Below are 23,224 nucleotides of genomic sequence, written 5' to 3'. Positions count from 1 at the left end.
CAATGGGCCCACAGCTCTTTCTGCTCCCCCATTAATAAAGCTTGTGTGCACAATTCACACTATTCATCCCATTATGTAGCCAGCTGAACTGTGACCCGCAGAGGTCACCAGAGCGTCCCATCTGCGATCCAGCTGACTGACAGCCCTTTTCAAAACTGCTGTCAGTCTCCTCTGACATGTCGTGGTAGAAGACAGTCATAAAACGGCAGCATTGTGTGAGCCCTTTATTATTATTGTTTTCTTTCTTTCTTCGTTGTAAAGATAAGACGCATTGAGAAAGTTATTATCTAAATGCTGCTTTATGGTCTGTCATAGGAGTGGGGGATCGGAGAAGGTCCTAACGAATCTAACCCTCTCAGAGATTTATTTCTACACAGCTGCTTTTAAATATTCCTGGCTGTTTGGTTGGCCTATTAGTTACAGTGTCTGTTAGTCATCCTAACTTTTTCTTTTTAAACTCATAGCTGCCTTTTGCAGCCAAATACCATCATTAGGTCCTTTACAAAGTACCATCGCTGGTCTCTTGAGCTTATAAAATTACAGGAAAATACCAGACAGATGAGCAAAGCAAGGAGGAGAAAAAAGAGAGGGAAATCATATTTAATAACTGTACATTCTGCTCTTTGTTTCTGTTAAGCAACGTTTTGATTGAAGTTTCAGCTATTGTGAGAAAATGTGCAGTCTAAGGCTAACAGCATTTTGTCTGGTATCTTGTTACACTGACAATGTCATTGTGATGGCAGGAAAACAGTGAAAAGCACAAAAGCAAATGCAACCCTAATAAATTAAAGTTATATTCTCTCCCTGCATACTTCTTATGGTGTATGAGTTGAACATGCAATTGAGAAGACCACACATTTGTAACTTGATTACACTTTTGCAACTCACAACTACGGCCAGCTTCTAGGCTACAGGCAGAAGTGGTGGCTTCGTTGGGGCCATGCCTACTCATCTACGTGTGTGGCTATAGAAGCTCCCCATGAGCACCACGCCAGTGCTGCTGTGCCTGCATGAGGACTGCACCCAAATGTGGAGCCTGGCACGAGTCTCCTCTGCTGGGGGATGGCTGGGGTGAGAGGGACATGCAACCTTCTGCCCAGCTCCGGCAGTCTTGGATTTCGCTCCACTTAAAGGAGCTGGATGTCTCCTTTCTGCTGGCCCCGTAAGGGCCACGTCCTGGGCACAGGGATCTCCCTATGGCAGACCACAGATGAGCTTTGCACCCACCATGGGTGGAAGCGCCCATCCCTGCAAGTCCCTCCCCTGCTCGGGCTTCATGTGTCCACCTACCCATATTGTGACCTGCATGAAGGCTGAGGTCCTCAATCGCGCACCTTGATTAAACGGGCAGGACACATCTTCCATCCCCGTCAGGGAGGAGACATTAATTCTGCTGTAAAAGGTACCATCTTACAATGGGAAACTGCCGTAATTGTATGTTTTCATTGTCTCGTCTAGGCTCCCTACATTTCCGATAAGCGCAGCTTAAGAACTCTTCCTGCAAACCGCACAAAAATAACTGCAGTTTAAGCAGCAGGAAGTTTGAGATAGGGAACAACAAAAGCAAGGAAATTCAAAGTTAAGGCTGATGCTCTGCTGCTGACTTGTTATGTTGTGCTTAGCAGTGGCAGTACAGATAGTGTAACGTATCTTGCTGATCCAAGACCCCTCAATAAATAACCAGGTATGAAGAAATGACAGGGGAAGGTGCAAGCCTTCACTTCACATCTCCTTGCTTTGGGAAATTTGTGTTGCAGCCTTCCAGTGACTGAAGCAGGTTTGCGTGCGCTCTCCTCCCTATATATTTTTCATCAGAAGTGGAGGGGTTTTCCCCCCAACAGGGTTCCCTGCTTTAAAATTACAGTGCGAGAGAAAACAAAAAACCTCCCCTCTGTGTGGAATGCCCTTACATTAGATATTAAAGGTACTGTTGATCAAGGCTATTTAAAGTACAAATTCTGGTTTGGACGGGAGATGAAACTGTTCTTGTAAGCACAACTTAAAGAGGTAGTGGGACACGAAAATCAAAATTTTCTGTTCTCAAAACTGGGTACACAGTCTCAGAGGCATCCATGTTTACTGATCCTGCACCGTTGGGTTTTTTTAAACAATGAGGAGGAGGAGGATTCTTGATAGGTGACTCAATAGCAATTTCCAAACTGGTTGAGAAACAGGACTTATGTACCTGCCAGACGGCAATGAAGTCAAAGGAGCAGCCGTAGTCTGCCGGGCAAGTCATGTGTTTCGACATTCTTTAAATACTTACTTTCACTGCAACGCCTTGAAGGCTGCTGTGATCTGGCAGACTGAGACAGGAAAAGCAACATCTTGTGTAGGGGTTGTGTGTGAGGAGCTTCACCGCCTCCTTCACACAGGGCGCAAGCAGGGCACAGGAGAGAGTGCGCAGGATGTGCAAAAGACAGTGCTTAAGTAACACTGGAGCAAAAACCCCACTGATTTTATATCACTTAACAACGCGTGAAACTTACTCTTATTCGCAGACAAATATGAATTCTACTCATCTATCTTACTTTGGGCTGTGAACGTAAAATCTGTTCCACAAGGGCTGTACTATGACTGCAGGTAAGACAGCTCGACATGGAAACCGGGGCCTGCCCATGTGAAGCAGGTGAGAGAACAGGAACCTATCTCAGCTGAAAACCATCTGTGCCATGTGAGAGGGAAGTCGGACTCGGTTAGGGCCTGGAAAGCGCTTCCCTCAAAATCTGACCTTTTAATGCAAAGAGAAATTTAGTATAACACAATAAAAATCCAGGGGAGTGATCTGTTTTTTGAAAGACGTGCATACATCTGCAAGCATGGAAGGGCTGATCCAGAGGTTACCATTATAAAAATCAGCTGTGTCCAACAGTTACCACAGTATTATCAACAGTATTAGAGGTTCCCGCACCCTATACTTAGATTAGGAAATAACTGTGGTAGTTGTGTGGTTTCCTTTTGGCAGCTGCTGATCTTTTAGTGGTGACCACTGTATAATACAATGAGCAGAAATGGTACTTGTTACATCCAGCACATTTGGTCTTCTGCCATCACTGCTACGCAATATGGAGCTAGCTGCTTGCTGTTTGTAGCCCAGCAAAATCCCAACACAGGACCACAATTTCCATTGCCGAGCAAACTCAAAGGCCAACTGGTTGGAACTCTCCTGTTTAAATTATGTATTTTATCATTGGATTTCACATAATTAAAGCTGCACATTTTTAATTGAAAAGTTGAAAAGCAGGAAAGCAACCAACCTCAGATGCATCTTGGGGTTTCTGTGCATTATCTTTTTCCTTCTTGCTTTTTTGGTTTTCATTTTTGATGCGTTTTGTTCCAGACACTTTTGTTTTCGCTTCACCCTCCTGGGAACTGTTATCCTGTTTTCGAGGTTTCACTGGAGGCAGTGGCTTATCTTCCTCTCCTTTAATAAATCTTTCATACGGCAGGATTAATCTAGGGGATTAAGGAACAAATAATTGATCAGATTTTGCCATTCTAGCAAAGAACAAAATGTATCTACTATGAGCAGTTTACTCAATAAATCCATTTTCTTCCATGCCATAAAAGCAACAGTGTAAACTCTACATCTACAAATCCAAGTATGATAAACCGATTTATTTGGCAAGATTATCAAGGGGTGTAAATTCAGGGGAGTTGGAGTGGATCAGTTGTCAGTAACACTGCAGCGGTTTATGCGGCTACACCAATTTGTACCAGATGAGGATATGAGCCACTATGTTCTAGACAGATTACAAAAAAATAAATAAATCCACCATTTATTTTTATTTTCCCTCCCTCCCCTCAAAAGCATGCAGCAAACCCCAGGAAAACACCTACAAAGCCACAGCCAACTTGATAACAACTACACCATTTCCAGGCTGGTGGTTTGCCTGCGTGCGAGGGCGAGTGCCAGGAACTGGGCAGAAGAGGAGGGAGTAGGGCGCAGGAGACCTACAGCGGTGGGCACAGCACCCAGCACGCTGCCATCACCACCAGCCCACCCGTGCGACGCACCCATGCAATGACAGCCACCACGCTCCCTGCCTTCGCCAGGGAGTCTTTATTTAAGGAAGAAGGGGAAAGGAAAAGAGTTAAAAGCGAAGGAATTTTTCACTGTGCAACTGTCCTCCACAAAGTGCACGAAATCGCTTTAAAAGAGCAAGGAAGAAACACAAACAAAAAACATCCTCCCCCGAAAGCATCAAACACACTGAGTTTTAATCTATCTGTTTTCCCTTTGCAATTCTAGATCTGAAAGGAAAAATAACTGATATAATTAAAAGGGATGGATTGCATTACAATCTCAGTTTCAACTTCAGTGATTAAAGTTTTTATAATGCATTTGGTATGATTAATGACTCACTGTGGGATTAATACAAGACTCAGACTTTAAAAATATGAACTTTAATACAGCAAACATAATTTGTGTAAAAAAAAAAAAAGAGACAAGTTGACTCTATGAAGAAAATGTACTTTGCTTATAAACAACATAAATCTGTTCAAATACCAGGAATCCTTAATTATCTTTAATCTAAGACTCCAAGGCAGAAACCTCTTTGGTTCAGATATTCGTTTGTTATCCTAGAATCAGTTTCTAAGCATGCAATTTTGATTTACATACTTAGATGTTCAAACACAGTTTGGGCTTAAGAGAGCAGAAATTAGATTGCTCGTGATCATAATATTTTACATTTTAATAAAATACAACATAAATTATGTTAAAATATAAACCTAATTTATGCTATATTAGAAACAAAATTCATTAACTGAGCATGCTCTGACATGGAATGTGCAAAGAGGCGTGAATAATACTTTCTAGCCCTGAATTTGGCAGGACTCCAGTAATGAAGCTAAGCAGAGCCCACAGGGAATATTCATCTTCAGATCCCATTACAAACTGAGTTTAAACATGTTACAGCTGCTAAAACTGGAAACTGCTCCCTCTATGCAAACTTAGCAAAATAATACGTAGTTGCCAAATACCTGCTTCCCACTGTAATATTACAGTTAATGTTTATATAATAAAAAGCATAACTAAGCAGAATAAGAAAAAAATAATCTTGTTCATACTTGAGGCTGCTACATTTCATTCGCAAAGCGCAAATACTGGTGAAAACACCGAATTCCTCCCCACGCTGCACAAAGCACTTTGGACTTCACTCAGAGGCAAGGTTGGGTTTCACACAGGGCAACATCGAGGCCGCTCTGCCATGTGTTAAATATTTAGAATCGCTTTTAATAAAAACACATTTTATTACAATAATTGTTAGCACTGCGAGGGGAGTGTTTGACTTTGTTTTGTTTCCATGGGAACAAGTCGCCCATTAAAAATCTACATATTCCATCCGTAAAGGTTTCGGAGGCCGTCCCGCGCCCCACGGGAGATGGAGATGCTCCTGGCCCACGAGTGGGGCTTTCCGTGCAAGATGCCAGTCCATTAACCCCGTGGCTATGGCCGGGCCAGGAGCAAGGCTCGGGCCGGCAGGATTAATCACCGCTCGCGTGCTCTCCACCGAGCCTTGTAGGGTAACGCGGGACGCAAACTCCTCCTCCTCCTGCTGCACCTCACCAGAACTCATTAGCTTTGGCGCTAATTAGTAACCGTGGCTTAAATTTCCTTTTCTGATCTTAAGGGTTCATGTGGGAGTACAAGGTTTTCATTTTAGTTATTTTTCACTGAGCTCAGCAGTTGGCAGGCCGACAGCAGTAAAAATACATTTCACATAGCCGGTCAAAGGCCCGGAGCCAGCGGCAGGAAATCTGGAATTAAATGTTTCGTGTATCGGGGAGGCGGCATGACTAAGGTAAAACTGAATCAAAACACAAGGACGGCTTGTTTGAGGATTCTCCCCTCCTGGTTCGAAACGAGGGCCGGCCGGCTGCTGTTCCCCGCCGCCGCCAAGGTGGCTTTTGGGGGCAGAGGGGGGCAGCGGGAGAGGAGCTGGGCAGGAGCACGGGCTGCGAGACCCCGGGGAGCAGCAGCGAGCCGAGCTACGCCAACGATTGCCGCTTCACGTAGAGGTTTCCGTCGGTTGCAATTTTCACTGAATGTTTTTTCAGTTATCCTGTCAGGGTACAACACAATTACCCACAGGATATGATCTTATCATTTGATTATTAGAAGTTTTTATAGCGCAGGAGTAATAAAGCTAATACAGCTCTCGGAACATGTAAGCAGCCGGCTCACATGCCATGAAAGCAGCCGGCTTAGCCAATTTAAGGTCAATATTGCCCAACACAGGAAGAATGTGATCTGCTGTTAGCCAAATAGTTTAGCAGAATGTGACATGTCTGAAACCAACACAAGATTTTTTTTTTTTTTTGTCAAATATTTGCAGCGCAGGTAAGATTTAATCAATCTTTGCACAAGGAGAGGTGAAGACAACGTCCAAAAAACCAGAGCCGGATACCCTGAATGTCTTCCACTTTGGAAACAACAACTACGTTTTCAGTCGCTTTGAACTGTGGCTGTATTTCATGGCGGGGGGGGGGAGGGGGGGGGGGAAGGGCGGGAAGAGTATCAAAGTATTCATAAAAAAGGAAAAGGGGGGGAATATTTTGCGGTCTAAAGAATATTTACTTGTAAGGCCTGTGAGGAGACCAAATAAAAGGGTCTTTATCATGATCAAGATTCCAATATTAAGATTAATAAAATGTATTATTTATAAGTCAATTAACATAAATAGAATATGTAAGCACTAGTGTATTAAAAAAATCTTTCCACAGGCAGCAGATTTTTAGCAGCATGAGGTGTTTTTTTTTTTTCCTGGAATAATACAAGAATAACATTTTCCAGCCAAGAGCAGAAACAGTAGGGGAGTCTTTGCTATCACAGAGCTTCTTATTAAATTCAGTCACTGTGAAAAGCCAGTCTTTTTTTTTTTTTTTTTTTAAATAAAGACAACTTAAAATCAATACAAGTTAGATTAACAAATCAGTACTATACTAATCCTGATTTATTACAATCGGCAATATTAAGTTTAATCACATATAAACTGCTACTCAAAAAAAGATTTTGCTTTACTAAGTCCTGAATTAAATAATGGTGCAGAGTGTACTGAGTTTTTAGATCTGCATCATCTGATATTATGAAAAATTCAATGTACTTCTCTGCAGCAGATGTCAGAGGTCAGCAAATCTATTACAGTAATGTAAGTAATCTGGCTTTCTGCCAACCTTTTTTTAAAAAACACTGAAGCAGATAATTTTATATTTACAAATTCTAAAATCCTCCAGGGACCGAATCTCTTTCCCAACAAAAAGCAGAAACTTCACATTAGAGAAACGTATTTCACAGTATATCAAACATGTCTTCATCATTACCATTTCATAAAAAGAAAAAATAAGCCCTTAATCTTTATTAGTCAACATTTTTTTCCCAGCTACAGAACTAACAATACAAGATCTCATCTGAGCCAGTAACCACTACATTTTCACGTATTGATTATGCAGAATGAATGACTTTTTTGGCCCAACTCTGCTTCACGGGACACATGAGAGCACATCTATTTATAGACATGATAAAAAAAGTAGTTACAATAATGCAAAGGATCCAACCAGCCCAGAAAGAGGAAGGAAATTAAATGTTAAGGCTGCCAGTTTCCTCTTTAATTCTCCCCCCCACTGTGTATGGATATGACGGGGCTCTTGGGCCGGGGAGGAACCATATGCCCAGGACGCACAGGGTGAAGGAGGGAAGGAGGCAGTTCAGCACAATCCCTACAATATTTTTTTATATCGCTTATTTCAGTGTTTATTTTTGTTTTCTTCCTGGCAGAATAAAATATTCCGGCACGTCTCCCATTGACATCATCTTGCTTTCTCAAGGGCTCCAAGCCTAACACAAAACCGTGCGCAGTGGAGCCTCTGAACCACAAGAATAATCTTGGAAGGACTTAAAATACCAAAGCCCATTCCTTGGGAGAAGCTGCCCCATTCCCATGCTTGGCCAGAAGGTTAAGGAGGTTGATTGCAACAGGAATGGAAAAAGACTTAAAGCTGGTCCACCAAATGAGTACAGCGACCAGTTAACCCGTGGAACTCACTGCCATTGGATATCTTAGGGCCAAGGGATTAGTGAGATTATGCAAGGATTAAATGCTAATGTAAATCATGAGAACATTAAGCTCTTAGAGTTTCAAAACCACTGAAAAGGGACAGGCAATAAATCTCTTTACCGGTAGGACTCTGGAAAACACTTCCTTCCTGGGCACATTATGCCACAGTGGCTCTTGCTCCTTCCTCTGGAGGCACTGCTGGAGTTGGGCGACGAGCTGCCCAGTCTGCCTGGTTCAATAGAGCAACCTGCTGGTTCAACAGGTCCTCACAGCAGCCAGGCAGAGCCGCCTACAACCCCTGCAGCCAGAGGGTCTGAACACAGGGCCAGGACGAGCGGCCACTGAGCCGGGGCAGCTCCAGCGACAGCCCCCGCAGTGCAAAGGGGCCCCTATCGATAACCTCAGTGAGAGAAATCCGAGTCTTGTTCCCTAGAAACTCAGTGGAGAAACATTCCGTTGTTTTAAGGGACCAGCAGGAATGCCCGAGGTCCGATCCCAAGAGAAGTCTTGTATTTTTTACCCTGATGCTCTTCGAAAGGGATAAATCTTGGAGCAATACTGACGATAAATCTTGGAGCAATACTGTCAGCGTAAGCACGGGAAACAAGCCACCTTCAACAGCAATCAGCTGGTGGGGATGGCCGGGAGCAGGAGGCAGCTCTCCTGGGCACCTGTGACAGATTCCCAGCAGAGAAGAGGGGAGAGGAATAACCCAAACTCTAAGGTCTCAGCCTGTTTTCCGAAATGGGAATATAAAATACATTAAGCAACTCAAGCAGTGTGTTCCTCAAGCCTGATTTCCCCAGACCGCATTGAACGATTCAGGGGTTACAAAAGCAAGCCTCGCATGCTTTTGTGCAGAACACAATAGCAATAGGTTTATTTGCATTTGTCTGAAGTACAAAACTGGCATGTATTTTATCAGCAAAGACAAAATATGTTTGAGTTCAATTTTCCTCCCAAAGAACTTTCCTTCCTTAAAGAAATGGCTCTTTCATCCTTTCATCAACAACTTTCCTCACAGCCCACTGGGAGTGCTGGTGGGTAATGAGAATGGCTCACTGCTGAAAGGTGGGAACTGCGCTGCTGTAAGAGAATTCAAAGACACTTTGTTTTAAGTAAACTGGAAATTAGTGACACTACAAACACAGCTGTTGATTTAGCTGCACAGCCAGCCGAGGGAAGCTCAGGCACTCTCAGTCCTATGGATCAGCACGGGGAGATGAACAACCCCCGTCTTTCGCCTTCGGTGCAGATTTACTGCATGGGAAAGATTCAAATGAAGGGTGATGGGGACAGAGCAGCTTCCCAGGCCGCTCTACCAAAATTCCTACAAGCCTCTGTTTTGGCCACAGTCACCATTTCTGCATCTAAAGGCAGACACGTATTTTGTTCAGTAGGTCCATATAGTCCCTGCAATGCCTGGTGCCTGTGTTCAGGACGAGCTTACAGGTGCTATTTTGCATTGCCAGCGGGGCGCAGGTTCCCTGGAGGGACTCCAAAACCCTGCCGACCCTCCCTGGGAGCTCTGAGCCACATCTCCACTGCACAAAGCTGAACAAACTATGCACACTTAACCTGATGTCGATCAGCCCCGAGCACCCAGCTCAGCCGTGAGGAGTGCTGGGACCACAGGAGCATTGGGCACACTCCACAGCCCCAGCGCCCGGTGAGCGACAACACACACGTGTATGGCGGGCACGCCTGGGAAGTTCCCCTCTTGCTTGGGTGACAACCCACTTGGGAGCACCAGGTAGCACACGGCATCTCCCAATTCTGATGGGACAAACTCCTGGGTGGAAACAAGGATGTGGCTGGGAAAACAGTTCCCCATGAGAAGAGAGATCACCTGTTTCCACGCACTGGAAGGCAGTGCCCGACTGCCCAGCACTCTTGCACCCAAGGACTCCCACTGATTCCAGTGCTGGCCAGTAAGTTTCCAAGGCTGAAAACTCAGAAATTTTGAAAAAAATGTGTGTTCTCAGATGTTTTGAATGGATAGCTAAGGATCTGTTTTAATGGTAAACAATTACATTCCTCTGTCATCTGATACGTTTTAAATTTTGGGGAGGGGGGGAAGCTTTCTGAATTTTCAATAGTTCCTTTGTTAAAGCATCTGTTACTCACATAATTGAAAAGATGTTTGTTCAGTGGTATGCTTGAGAGTACAGTTATTTAATCTTAATGATAAAACCCTGAGGGCAGAAAATCATAAGTAGAAACCTCTTATTTATCAGAAAGAAAAAAAAAAAAAAAACAAACCAAAAACCCAGGAAAAGAAAGAGAGAATGGAGACACCTCATCTATCTTCATGCTTAAATTTGTGCTTGATGGAAAACTATTGAGACAATTTGCAACTTACGAAGTTTTCTGGGAGTCTGGGACTGGCTGAAGTGGGAGGGGGGCAGGAAAGTGGGGTGAAGACAAAAATAAAACAACTAAGTTAACACGACAAGAAAAAACTGCTGCCTGGCAAGTTTTTTTTGGGTCAAACAAAGAGCTAGCTGTAGTTTGCAGCATGACATAACATTTGATTAATTTTTGCCTGAGGATGTTTTCACACTTAACAGTGTAAATCAAAACCTTCTATTAATTACAATGTGTATTAAAAGATAACCATAAGCATTTTCATGTAGATCCTACACTAGCCTCCTACTTTTTGTTTCCACTAAAAGATTGGCTGCTGTTTCCTACAAAACTCCACTGAAATGCTTCCACATTACCAAAGTTATCCAAACGCTTTAACAAAACCAAACAGCATTTGCATGGACTGCAGGGCTCTCGTGCATATTGAATTACTGCACAACATCCTTAGGGTAGAGAGACTTTATGGCTGTTAAAGGGAAACCATGAAAGGGACTTCTTTTGACTCGCCTTGTGTTTCTGATAATATGTAATATTTACGTGAGCCATTTAGACAGAAAAATGGCAGAACGGGCTCTGAACTGCACAAGACACTTCTCTCCTGAGGTTTAGTCCCCTGGTACGGGACAGATGTGCAGCGTGCTCTGCACGTGCCCAGGGGCCACACTCACAGCCAGAATAAGACCCTCTGCAGGTCTGTGTCCAAAGCGTGGGCACAGCCACGCTGCCTGGACTGTGAAGAACCATGACCCACTCTGGGGACCCATCTCACCTACCGGCTCCTCCTCAAGTCCCGTGTGGTTGTGGCTCTGCAGAACACTTTCCCACTCAGCTGCCTGAATTTGATGACACCATGAAGCCTAATAAACCCCTCTCCAGCTGGGTTTGAGCAGGACAGTCTGGTTTTCAAGGCGCTAGTGACTCATGAGGGCCAAGATACGAGACATACTGCTGAAGAGCAGGACACAACCCATGGGGTTCTCTGGGTCCATCCCCTTCTAGAGACCCCAAGGGAACCAGGCTCCCTGCAGCACCTGAAGAGGCCAGGAGGGCTACCGCTCTATGGGACTGTCCAGCTGCCTGCCACGACACCTTCAAACACCAACACGACGTGTTGTGCGTGTTTGTGTGTAGCTTGTGCACAAGGCTTGCTTTGGAGGAAACCAAGGTGAATCACAGCCAGACTTGGAGACAGAAAAAGGCCTCAACAGGCAATTGCTCGTATTTTTGTTTTGTTCAATGCATTTTATTGTGAACTTATTATATACTTTGCAAAATAGCAGGTTGGGTTTTTTGGCTCAGGTGGTTTTTTTGGTGGGGATGGTGGTGGTGTAATATTTATGAAAAATCCCTAACGACGACGTCATCAGCACTGCAGAAACACAGCCTATCGTTCAGGTCGGAAATTTAAAGCTGCTGATCATGTGTTTTGTGTAAAAGCAAAAGAAACCTCAAACCCTGCATGTGAAAACCACATCTGCATTATTAGGAGAAGGCAGCAGGAGAAGAGTACTTCGCAGAAAAGTAGCCGTTTCTGAGGGTTTCTTGATAAGAGAGAGAGAGATGTAGGGTGCTGACAAGGGCTGCAAGAGTCTTGCAGGAAAGGTTCAGGCTGAATCAGCTCATACCAACCACGCACGCCTCTAGCTTTCTGTGATCATGCAAGGTAAGTGTGTTAAAGGAGCACAAATGAAGAAAGTAACGACCAAAACAACAACAACTCATAAGCTCTGCACCGTCCGAGTTGTGCGCAGAGCAACAGCCCCACGATGGGAAAACATTAATGCTTTTTATATTGGTAATCATCTGTAACATGAGCAATTAAGTACAGTACTAATGGACTATAGCCAAGAGCCTGGTACTAATATTAAAAACTGACAGAGATGAATAGGTTTGGAAGGAAAACTAGGCTGACAAAGACATTTTTATGAAGTGCTTGGGCCTATTTGGAATAACCCAATCAGAGGCAGGTTTAGACCAGCCATGCCTACAGTGACAATAACGCATTCATTGGCATTATACGATGCCTGCTACGCTTTAAATAAAAACACCCATTGCTTCTACTCAGCAACCTGCACTTTCATTATTATACTTATTAATAAAACAAAAGTTGTCTAACTAATATACAAATAACACTTACTGAAACACTGGCAGCCTCGCCTTGTTTTAAAATGAAACCAGTTACTGGAAACACAAACCGTACTACATGAAAAATGAATCAGTTGATAATGCATACAAAATCTTTCTTTCCCTTATACCGGGGAAACAAAGCAAACACCGCACCGACCGAAGCACTCTGCCTACCTATAGCACAGCAGTAACAACCTCCACAACCCCTGCTCCAAACAGGGGGGCGCAGAGAGGGAAGCAAATCATTCCCCGCAGCCTTTAAATCTGGCTTTGTTCATTCGGCATTTGCCGTCCTTAGTACCACAGGTCTGCAGCAATGTGCTGCCTTTTTAAAGGTTATAAGCACCTTTTGAGAAAAGCGACATTGCTTCATAGGATTTGCTAGACAGAGAGGCAATTCTATCCTCTTGGCTTTTTATTTCGGTTGTTGGGACTCTTTTTTTCTTTTTTTATTTCACGTTGCCCTTTGAAGTTGCGTGTGAAACTCCACCTTGCAGAGGGGAACTTGGAGAGGGCAGGAAGGTGGGATGCAGTACATGAATGGGACATACGTGCCATCCCACCCCTCAGCATCCTAAGGGTGTCACTGAAAGGTCATTGCCACCTAAGCAGCCTTGATATGTTAAAGCCAGTGCAAACAGCTAGTAGCTTCTCTGTCACCTTGGAAGAAAGCTAGTTAACACAACACGGACGCCCTTGAGATCTAGTCGTAGAGATGAATGGCAAGGCTAAGTCAAACAGCGGCAGGATCAGTGAAGCCAGGGAACTGCCTGTTCTGCTTCCACTAAGCAAGGAAAGGCCAGTGGGATTCAGAAAGGAGAAATCATGAGGTTTATTCAGCATTTACTTCCCAGCTTAATTCAATTTCCAGTTTAGCTTTACAGCTCACCTTCAAGTTAGAAAATGTATGTGTGTCCTGAATCACGAATGCGTATTCCTGCACTGCAGTTCTGGTTTTAGATTAAATGTCATCTGAGCACTTTGGCTACAAATGAGCATTACATTTACAGGTGCTGTAGTTAGAATTACCAGCTGAAACAAACCATGACAATTTCATTTACTTTTTTTCCAAGTCTGAGGCTTAATACAGCTTTCCTGTGGTGGAAAAAAAAAATCGTCTAAACACTAGAAATGTAGAGATTGGACCAGTCACTGAGGTTTTTTGTATACGCGTTTCAGTTTTTCAGACCAGATTTGGTAAAGCATATTTTAGGTAAGCTCAGGGCTAACCTAAAAATCCTACAAGATGTTTTCTCCAAATGCCATCCTTCGATAGCCTTCCAGAGACCTGGAAAATAGGTGCTGCCTCAGATCAGACCCAACCCAGAACTACACGATAAACTGTCATCCAAGGACTCAGATTTGAGCTCTTCGTTGTGCTAAGACCAACCTAACCATTAACTAAAAGACTCTTTCCTCAGACTGGCTCAAGGCAAGCAGAACTGCTTTTCGGTAGCCTGGAAAGGCTTTTCAATCTTGAAGGCATTACGAGTCTGCTCAGTGAGCACAATGGGCTTTGTGGCACTTCGTAGCATACCCCTGAGTAACTGCTGAGTAAGTCACACAGACTGTGTGCATCGGAGTGCAATTCAAGGATTTTGCATGTAAAAAAATAAACCACTAGCACGAAAGCAGAAGAGAGAGACAAGGGTTCATAGAGTACTTGTGAATGGCTCATTTATTTTTCCACAACTAGAAGAGATGCGCTCTCGCGGTGACTCTAGGATTTGAACAGAGCCCAGCAACACTTGCTCCCTGTGCAACCTAAGCCCGCAGAGACCTAACTCTCGTGTGTGCCTGTGTCTCCACTGTCAAATAAACAACATCCTACAAAGCACATCTGGTGAGGGAAGACCCAGACTGCCACTTAGAAACCCGTCAGCTGGCGTGGGTGCAAGAGGAAGCCCTGAGACTCTCGGGGCTGTAATGATGGAGGGAAAGAGCCAAATACCCACATCTGATCAGTCAATTAAAGCAATCTACAACATTTGTCCACAACGAATAGGCAAGGAAAAGCCCTGTCGAACACGCACAGCAATTTGCTCTGCTGCTTGGCTCAGCCTCTAGAAAGCTTCTAACTCTAACTTTTATAGGGCCATTACGTGCAACTTCTTCATGCATCCAAGTCCTTATGTTGGAGATGTCTCCTGAAAATGAGGGCGATCAACTGCCCCCTCCATGAGGAGGGCAGCATCCTCCTTGGAGGAGCCAACACATAAGGCACTAAAAGAAGGGGAAAAACTGCCCAATGAGCACAGCTCTGCTGTGCCACCTTGTGCACAGGCAAGTACAATCTCTTCCTGACCCCAACAAAGTAACTTGTTTATGGCCAGTAACAAGAGACTGGACTTTCCTTATCTGAGCCTGAAACTGCAGAGCTTTTATTAACATTTGCTTCTCTAAGGGAAAAAAAAAAAAATAAAGGAGGAAAAAAAAGAAAAAAAAAGAAAAAAAAAGAAGAAAAAGAAAAGAAAAAAAAGAAAAAGAGTTGTTTCTAAAAACCATACCAAACCAAAACAACATTCCAGCTCCAGTATTTTATTCAATGTGTGCTGGCTTCACAAGCCCTGGAAGTTATTATCTACATGGGAAGAATAAGAAATCAACAGTTCTGACCAGCAACAATGGCTGCAGAAAAAGAGTGTTTGGCAGCAGCTTGCAGGCAGGGAGGAGGGCAGGAATGCAATGAAGAAGAGGAATGCAATGCTCTGCATGACCTACAACATTAACAGCACCCTGCATTGTGGGCCACCCCATTATTTTGATCACAACCACAACTGCTTAATTGGTATTCCTAAAAAATGACAGAAGACAAGTGTTTGCATCAATTAGCTGTCGTTTCTTATTTTTCCTTGAGTATGTTTTGCTCATTTTTTCAGCTTCTTTAACCGGAAAGCTGTTGTAAAAATTAAGATATGTAACAAAGAAAAATCAGATGCTTATTTATTTAGTCACTGGAGACATACACTCTGGTTTAAATTACAATGGATTATCTGACTAAACTGTTGGGGGAGTATTTTCTGTATCTTTAAGAAGCCTCTCTCTCTCTCTTTCTCTAATTCTTTATAAAACGCTTTGAAGGCTCTCCAAATTAATTTTTTCATTATTAAACAAGCATTTCAGATTTGTTATCTTACCTTTCATAATGTCTGCGAGTACATGTAGCAGCACTTGTGCTTCCAGGGTTACCACCTAATTCATCATAAATATGTTTCCATTGTCGACGGGCTGTTATCTGTAAAAATGGCAATGGAAAATTTAATCTTGCATCTTTACAGATTCTACAGCGTTTGAGTTCACAACAACAAATGCATGTGTGACACTTTCAGAACAGCATGTACTACAAGCACTATAAAAGCCCCTACAGAATATATAGAGCGCACAGAGCTTTGGGTGTCTTTTTTTTTTTTTTTAAGTTAACACTACGTCTATTTTCTTTCTCTCTAAAATGGAGTGATCTGCCTGATTCATTATCAAGTCACAAGCAATACAGCCTCACAAAAGAGAATCTCAATCAATACAGGGTCATTAACCATCAGAAGTTATGCAGACAAATCCCATAGTGAATTACGAAAATGAAGCTCAAACCATACTCAGCACAAATAATGATTACATAGTTATTTTAACTGAATTAGAGAAAATAAATCTGCTGCAAAACCCAAATCCACCACAGAATTCTGTAAATCCACAAAAGCAGAGTCCGTAACTCTATACGTTACAAGCTGTTTATTTTTATCCATTTATGTCAGTAAAATATATAGATCAAATAGTAATGAAATCTTAACATACTCCAATGTTAATATTTGAGCTATGTACTTTATTGGACCGCGCTGATGAAAATAAACATCTTGTAACATATTGAGTTGCATACCATGGTTCTGGGTTTTTTTTTGTACAGAAATTAGGATTATACAGAATAACAGATGGAAGACCTGGCAAAAGAATTGTTTCTGAATACCACTTCATTATTTTATATATTCCGCTATATTTAAAACAGGAAGAAAAACAGGAATAGGACAAGCACAACAGATCACCCTCTTTTGCCTGCAGCTCATAAAGAAGGCCAGTGGAAAATTGTGGGGGCAATCTGGGGAGAATTTTGTCATTTTCTGTGGAATGCTGTGGATTTTAATATATTCAGCCCCGGAGGCTTCTTCAGAGTTACCCACAGAGCAGTCAATGGCATTTGTTGAGGAGCTAAAGGCAGCAATCAAGAAGAAAACAAATATTACAAGTTGCAATCTGAGGCCTGTAATTTTAATCTAAACAGAAGAGATAGCTACCATCATTAAATATTACAGAGTAAGAGGTGTTTCTTTTTCGCTCAATATAAAAAGGAAAATCCGTCCTTTGCAGAACTCATTCTCTGAAGCCAAAAGCATTGCTGGAGACTTATCATTTGATCATGTTACAATTTCTTCAAGTTTATTGTTTATACGGTTCTCCTTCCAAAAAATCAGCACCTCACGCTCACTTGTAGGACCTGTACATAGTTTGCACCTATAGATACTTGAAAAAAACAAAAGGGGGAGTACCTTATCTTAAAACTTATTTAAAGCAAAATGGACTGACTGCATTCACTAATTTTATTTTCTGTCTTCTGTAACCAACCCAAAGACCACAGGCACAAGAGAGAGACTGCAATTCAAGGATCAATTCTGCATAAACCGATTTTTTAAATAAAAATCAAACACTCATCTGAGGAAAGGTTCATTTTAAGCCTATTTTGTTGAAGTTCTTATGCTGTCTTTTCCCCAGGCTACCCATACTTCTACCTATTATTATTATTACTAAAGGTGTTGAAGAACTGGAGTGCTAATGAGCCATAAAGAACATCACCTCCTGAGAATATGAATGGATGCTCCTTCTGCAACCTGAACGGTCAAAAAAGAGCTGGACCAAGTATCCTGCTGTGGAGGAATGCCTGGATGGGAAGCTACCTCTGGTCCAGCCTCCCACACCTATTCCGCCAGACCTCGGGACAGGCAAAGGACAGAGGCATGGCTAGACAGCCCTTGCCTTCTGGTAGCTCCCCAAAATCACAGATCCCCTGAGGACTGCTGCAAATGGCTGTATTTTAAATCAAGTCTCTGGCAGCCTCACAGACTAGGGGAATAAAGATACACAAAGCCAATCTGGGGTCTGTGCTCCGGCCCTCTGGCAAGCGCAGCCTGGCTGGTTTGCAAGGCTGTGGGCCAGGACCTGGTGCTTTGGCTAAGTACAGTGATGCTGTGCAGAAGCTATAAACGAAAGCAAAGGATTAGTCAGCAAGAGGACTACTGCAAGTCCCCTGTTTAAACACCCCGATGTGACTAAGAAGCATGCTCTCCATTTTTAGAAGGAAAGCGGTAACCTTAGAGCCCAAGTCTCATTGACTGTGAGCTGACTCGAGTCGATATGCAAGCTGCAACATCAGCAAACACAACCATCTTTGAGGGGAAAAGGGAATCCCTTCGAAATAATTTTTGGTGTCCCTCTCCTCTAGGCTGTTTAGAATAATAGTCTTTACACAAACATTTGCCCAGCTTTATCCAATTCTGCCTCTGCAATGGACCAGAACTCCTTGGCAATTAGCAGAGTAGTGCCCTCCCACGTCCAGAGCTAAGTTTAAGTTTTACATTCCCTGAAACGATTGTTAGCCTAACAAAGCCAGCGGTTGAGTTTTCCCCTGCTTCTGAAAAGTTTAGTTTTCATGCTTAATAAACTTCAAAGGACTAAAGTAACTGATAAATTACATCCTTAAGCAATCCGAGCAAAATGCTGCACTGTGGAAACTTCGCAGTTGGCGTGCGGGGCAGCACTGCTCAAGTCGGATGCTCACGCTGGCCACATCCAAATCACAGACTGCTTTCTTTTCTCATACAAGTCCCTCCCCGCCACCACAGTGACTAGGAACCTCCTGAGGAGCCAGGAAAGGGCAGTGCTTGCCAATGCTTTGCTTATGGTTGCTGTTCCTACCAAAAATGCCTGCCTTGGCTGCTTTTACACAGCAGATTTAACTCTGAAAGGGCTCATAAGTACTCCCTGTTAGTAATATGTTCATGACCGGAGCACGTGAGGAACAGAAAAGGCAGATAACAAAAGGTATGAAAACGGTAAAATATTTTAGCTGCCTGGGAAGGGAATTTCCCATAAACATTCAGGACCAAAATGTTGGGGTTTTTTTAAGGGCATGGAGCTATAGTGGCGTCAGACAACTAAGACCCTGGAAAAGCTTTAGCAAATGTCCTGAGCACTTCCATTTCACACTTTTGATTAATTCAGCTTCAGTTTCCTGTTGTAAGTTGACCCGCTCCAGTAGATAACATACAGAAGACAAAGAACCTTTGCTGCTTTAGTTCTTCAATTTGTTTTTCCCTACTCCTACCAGTATATACATCCCCCTCAGTGCCTGCCACATTTCTAAGAGTTGGATGAGAGGCTCATCCATTAATCAAGGCAATTGCACAGGCCAGTTTCATCTCTGACAGCTTCCCATTCCAATGCTGGCTTTGGTTTTAAAGTAGTCTTCTGGTTTGCAGACCCCTCCCATAATTTTTTCCAACCCATAGCTTCACAGTCCTACAGCTGGTCCCATTGGAAGCCAGGAGCTTTGAAAACCTCCGTGACATCTTTCCCAATCAGCAGAATTTGGAGTCAAGCAAGAGACTGGTCTGCCCAGGGACCCGACAGCTGATCTAACCTGGTTCCTATAAACACAGTATTAGCCAGTGACTGGTACTCAAGAACAACCAAATAAAACCAGTGAACTTATCTACTAGAGGACTGTTTATACACGTGCTTTTAATGGTGACTTCCGCTCTGAGAAATCTTAAGGTCTTCTGCACTGCAATCCCAGCTCCCTTCCTCATGAAAAGGCTTCTTGCTTATTGCCTGCTGCAAATCTAATAGGGGATTTTCTGGTCATGGTATGTGGTGTTCACAACACTCTTCAAAACAGAGCTCTGGGTATTAGCTCTGTATGAATCAAACCCAGGTAGCTTTGCATTCCACTGATATATCAGTTTCTTAGGGTCTGCCCAGAAGCAGGACTGCTGTACGTGTCAATCATTAATTTTTAAAAAATAAAGCACTTAACTGTTGCTTCCAGGAGGCAGCAGCTAAATGGGATCCCACCAACCTTCAGCAGAATTTAAGCCACTACACACTGAAGGTTAAGCTCCAACTAATTTTCTTTTTATCTTTCTAAGACATCTCCAGGTAGAGTCTATCCAGCACCACAGCCTTCTGCAAACATGCCAAGGCACTCCTTTTGTGTTGGCTCAGAAGGATAAATGCCACTTCATGACTTGCCAAGGACAACTCTTCAGGTAAGTCCTGGAAGTTTCCCATCTATGCATATCTGCACCTTTTACTGACTCAACTTCGGGTGACTGAGAAGATTCCAGGCAATGGCTGTTAAATGCCACTACAGTTGAGCTCCCTAGAATGTGACATTGTTTTGTATTTCATCCAGAGATTTGGGGACATTTTAAATCATTCATCCTGTGAAGGTCTGCTATAAAGAGTCCTTTCCAATGCACTCTCCTATTATTAGTAACAAAGACGCCCATTTCATGTATCTTTGTTTAAGAGGAACATGATCCCACCAATTCCAAAGAGACAGCTTCATCTGTTAAGGACTTAAACCAATTTGTACGGGTTGCTATTTTTATTAAGCCTGTATTATGTCCAACAAGAAGTACATGGGAGTGTGCTATTACACAGTTATAGATGACAACTACCTAAGAATTAGTAATCAAACAGATAATGGACAGATGAGAAATCACCCTCACAAGTACTCGGACTAGAAAGCCCTTCAATACCACATGTGACACACAATCATGACTTGACAGTCCTAGATATCCTGTATGTATGTCCTGAATGTACAGGTAATACTCTCTGTCAAGCCTCACTGGATCCATTCCAGCCTCTGATACATGACAATAAAGGCAAGTCAGACAGATGGCTAAGAAAGTTGTTCTCTGCATCTCAAATCCAATCCCTGGCTGTTTTCACTTTTAGATCCTTAACCGACAGGCCTGGGCTCAGAGGTCTTGCACTACCCTGGGAATCTGGGCCAAAGCTGGAACACACCATACATAATCTCTGCTTCTTTCTCAAAGATGTTTTTAAAGCCCCATCGAAGCATCTGTGCATGGACAAGGTGGACAGGGCAGGGGATGAAATTGAAAATGGGTTGTCATTGTTTTGCCAAACACAAGGGTGTAAAGTTTGCGACTGCTTTAACTGGGAAGGCTTCTACGTTTGTTAGCAAAAAAAATAGTCATCTGACCACTCTAAGTTCCCATATGTGATTTTAACCGATCTTTTATTTGTTTCCTGTTCATAAAATGGCTGTCACATGCTGAAGCCAAATACCGGCTTTTAAATATTCTTTTCTTTACAATACTTCCAAGGGAAAAGACCCATTTCTATCTCAATGCACAAACCAGAAACTTGTGAAATTTTAAAACAAGTTAAAGATGAGGAAGCCCTCATAAGGGACAAATGACTTGTTCAAGTTAGATGGAAGGGTCCATATAGATAAATGCGTATTAATCAGGGTAAGTTCAAGAAAGCCTTTGCCCTGCACATGACTTCTCATCATCAGTAGATACTGGCACTGTGCGCGAGTGGTGGATTCTGGTCATTACTGAACCACAGGACTCAACTCAAAATTTCTACATCTAAGCAGAACTGCCTAAGATTCTGGAACTGACACTGAGGTCCGTGTCACCCCAGTCACCCACTGCCTTGCTGAAAAATGAAACACGAATCAAACACAAATGCCTCTCAGCAATGCTCACCATGATAAAATATATACAAACAAATGCAGCTTGGCAAACTCAATGAATATCAACTGGCCATAAAATAATCAAAAACAGGGTGTGCACAGGTCAAAGTATTGCAACAGCAATTGGTTTAACATTCAGGGAATGTAAAGCAAAGGCAGATCCATATTGAGGATGAGACTGTTAGAAGAGAATGAGGTCAGGAAACCTCATGGTCCATGTACAACCTAAATTGCATCACAACAGTCCTCCCAAATTCAGCTATTCTGCAGAGAGCACAGACACCGCTTGCATCCGTAAAACCAGGATCAGGCTCATCACTTCAGCCAGAGTCACTCTCAAACCAAAGCTGGGCTCCTGGCTATGTCAGAGGGTGTGAGCTATGCTTGCCTTGCCGTTTACTGATCAGCAAGCAATTGCTTAGTTTCTTCTCTATGAAGAACATTGGTACATGTTGTATGTCTCTATAGTACGTTTTCATCAAAGGTGACAAATGACCCTAAACAACAGAGAACATCTGTCACTGAGAAAAGGACAGGAGCTTTGAGAGAAAGGTAGACTGATGCTACTCCAGATGACGTTCTCATGTACGTCACCCCTCCCCTCTGATCCTCTCATGTTCCCACTACTGTTGGTAGACCTGGCTCTCGGGCGTTGTGTTCACAAACTCACCATCCTATTCCTGCTCTGCCCCAGGCACAGAGGTTCACGTCCACCAGCATCTCTAAATCCATCCCTCTCCCTCTCGTTCTGCCTCTAAAACTCAGCTCTCTCCAGCAAGCCACCACTTTGGCATCCCTGCTTCTATCCTCGGTCCCTTCAAGCAGATCTGAAACGTTGCTGTGAAAATTGCCCGCCTCCCTGAGCACCCTGAACATGCCACTCTCCTTTCAATCTCCCACTCCACCTTCCCTTGTACTCTGGCATCAAGTTCAAGATTTTATCCCTCATTTTCATTGCACTTTACAACTCATGGCAATTACTGTTGGCTCATAATTGCAGTAACGATCTATCTATGGTAGCTATTCATTCATATATACCCATGAACACACCTACGCACACCCCTGTACATAAGCATGGTATGTGCTGATTAATGAAAGATATAGGAACAATAAAAGCCAAATCAAGCGTATATATTTTTTTGAGAATGTTAGACTTAATGTTTCACAAAATCCCAGCCACACCCATGCTAATCAAGCCGGGCTGCTGATTTACAGAACGATATGCTTTATTATATGGAAGAAAAACAATGAGTTTTATATTTTGGTTCAAACGACTTTCAGTTTCTTGATAGTGCATTTCTTCTTGTCATTTCTCTACAGCGCAGATATGTCCCAGATTACTTCGTAAACAAAGCAAAAATAATTTCTTTCATCCAACTGCAGCAGGAACTGAACAACTTAATCTGATCATTGTGTGCAAAGAAAATATTTCCAATGACGACATCTTCCTATGTCAATTGGTTTTTATTACAGATGTCATCTCGATGTGCCATATTAATGCAGCTCTTTCTTCTCATTTCAAGATTTTAATCTAAGTTTGTTGCTCTAATATTTTATTGGTTCAAAATACATGCTGTAAAATCCATGGCCATCACATTTTCCTGTGAGCTAAAAATAAACCGCTCTTGTCAGATATGGTTAGCTGATAAAAAGTGTCAGAGACTTTTCTGAATTACTTTGATAACTTCCTGTTTATGTGGTACTGACCCTTGTCTAATAAAGATCTTTTACACTTGGAATAAGAGAAGATACTGCAGCATACTATTCCTTAATGGACAATGCTGATTACTTTTGAAAGCCTTTAATATATTTCCCATATTAGACATGAACAGATGTCAGGGATGTTGCCAAGAGAAATTTCTTTTATGCAATCTTGGCTTGTCGTACAATAATA

At 42.8% G+C, this 23,224-nt stretch overlaps 1 protein-coding gene across 1 annotated transcript in view; it reads right to left on the bottom strand.

Annotated features, from left to right (window-relative positions):
* Positions 1 to 23,224, bottom strand: part of ARID5B (AT-rich interaction domain 5B) — a 108,146-nt gene that overhangs the window by 4,858 nt on the left and 80,064 nt on the right. Inside the window, exons 6-7 of the mRNA XM_082486590.1 lie at positions 15,692 to 15,789; positions 3,258 to 3,456 (exon numbers count right to left, since the gene is read on the bottom strand). Coding sequence (XP_082342716.1) covers positions 3,258 to 3,456; positions 15,692 to 15,789 — 297 coding nt within the window. The remainder of the gene's footprint in view (positions 1 to 3,257; positions 3,457 to 15,691; positions 15,790 to 23,224) is intronic.

The sequence above is a fragment of the Vanellus vanellus genome, assembly GCF_965231255.1.
Source record: "Vanellus vanellus genome assembly, chromosome: 7".
NCBI classification, from domain to species: Eukaryota; Metazoa; Chordata; class Aves; order Charadriiformes; family Charadriidae; genus Vanellus; species Vanellus vanellus.
Note: the sequence above shows the minus strand (reverse complement) of the source record. Positions and strands in the feature narration are given on the sequence as shown.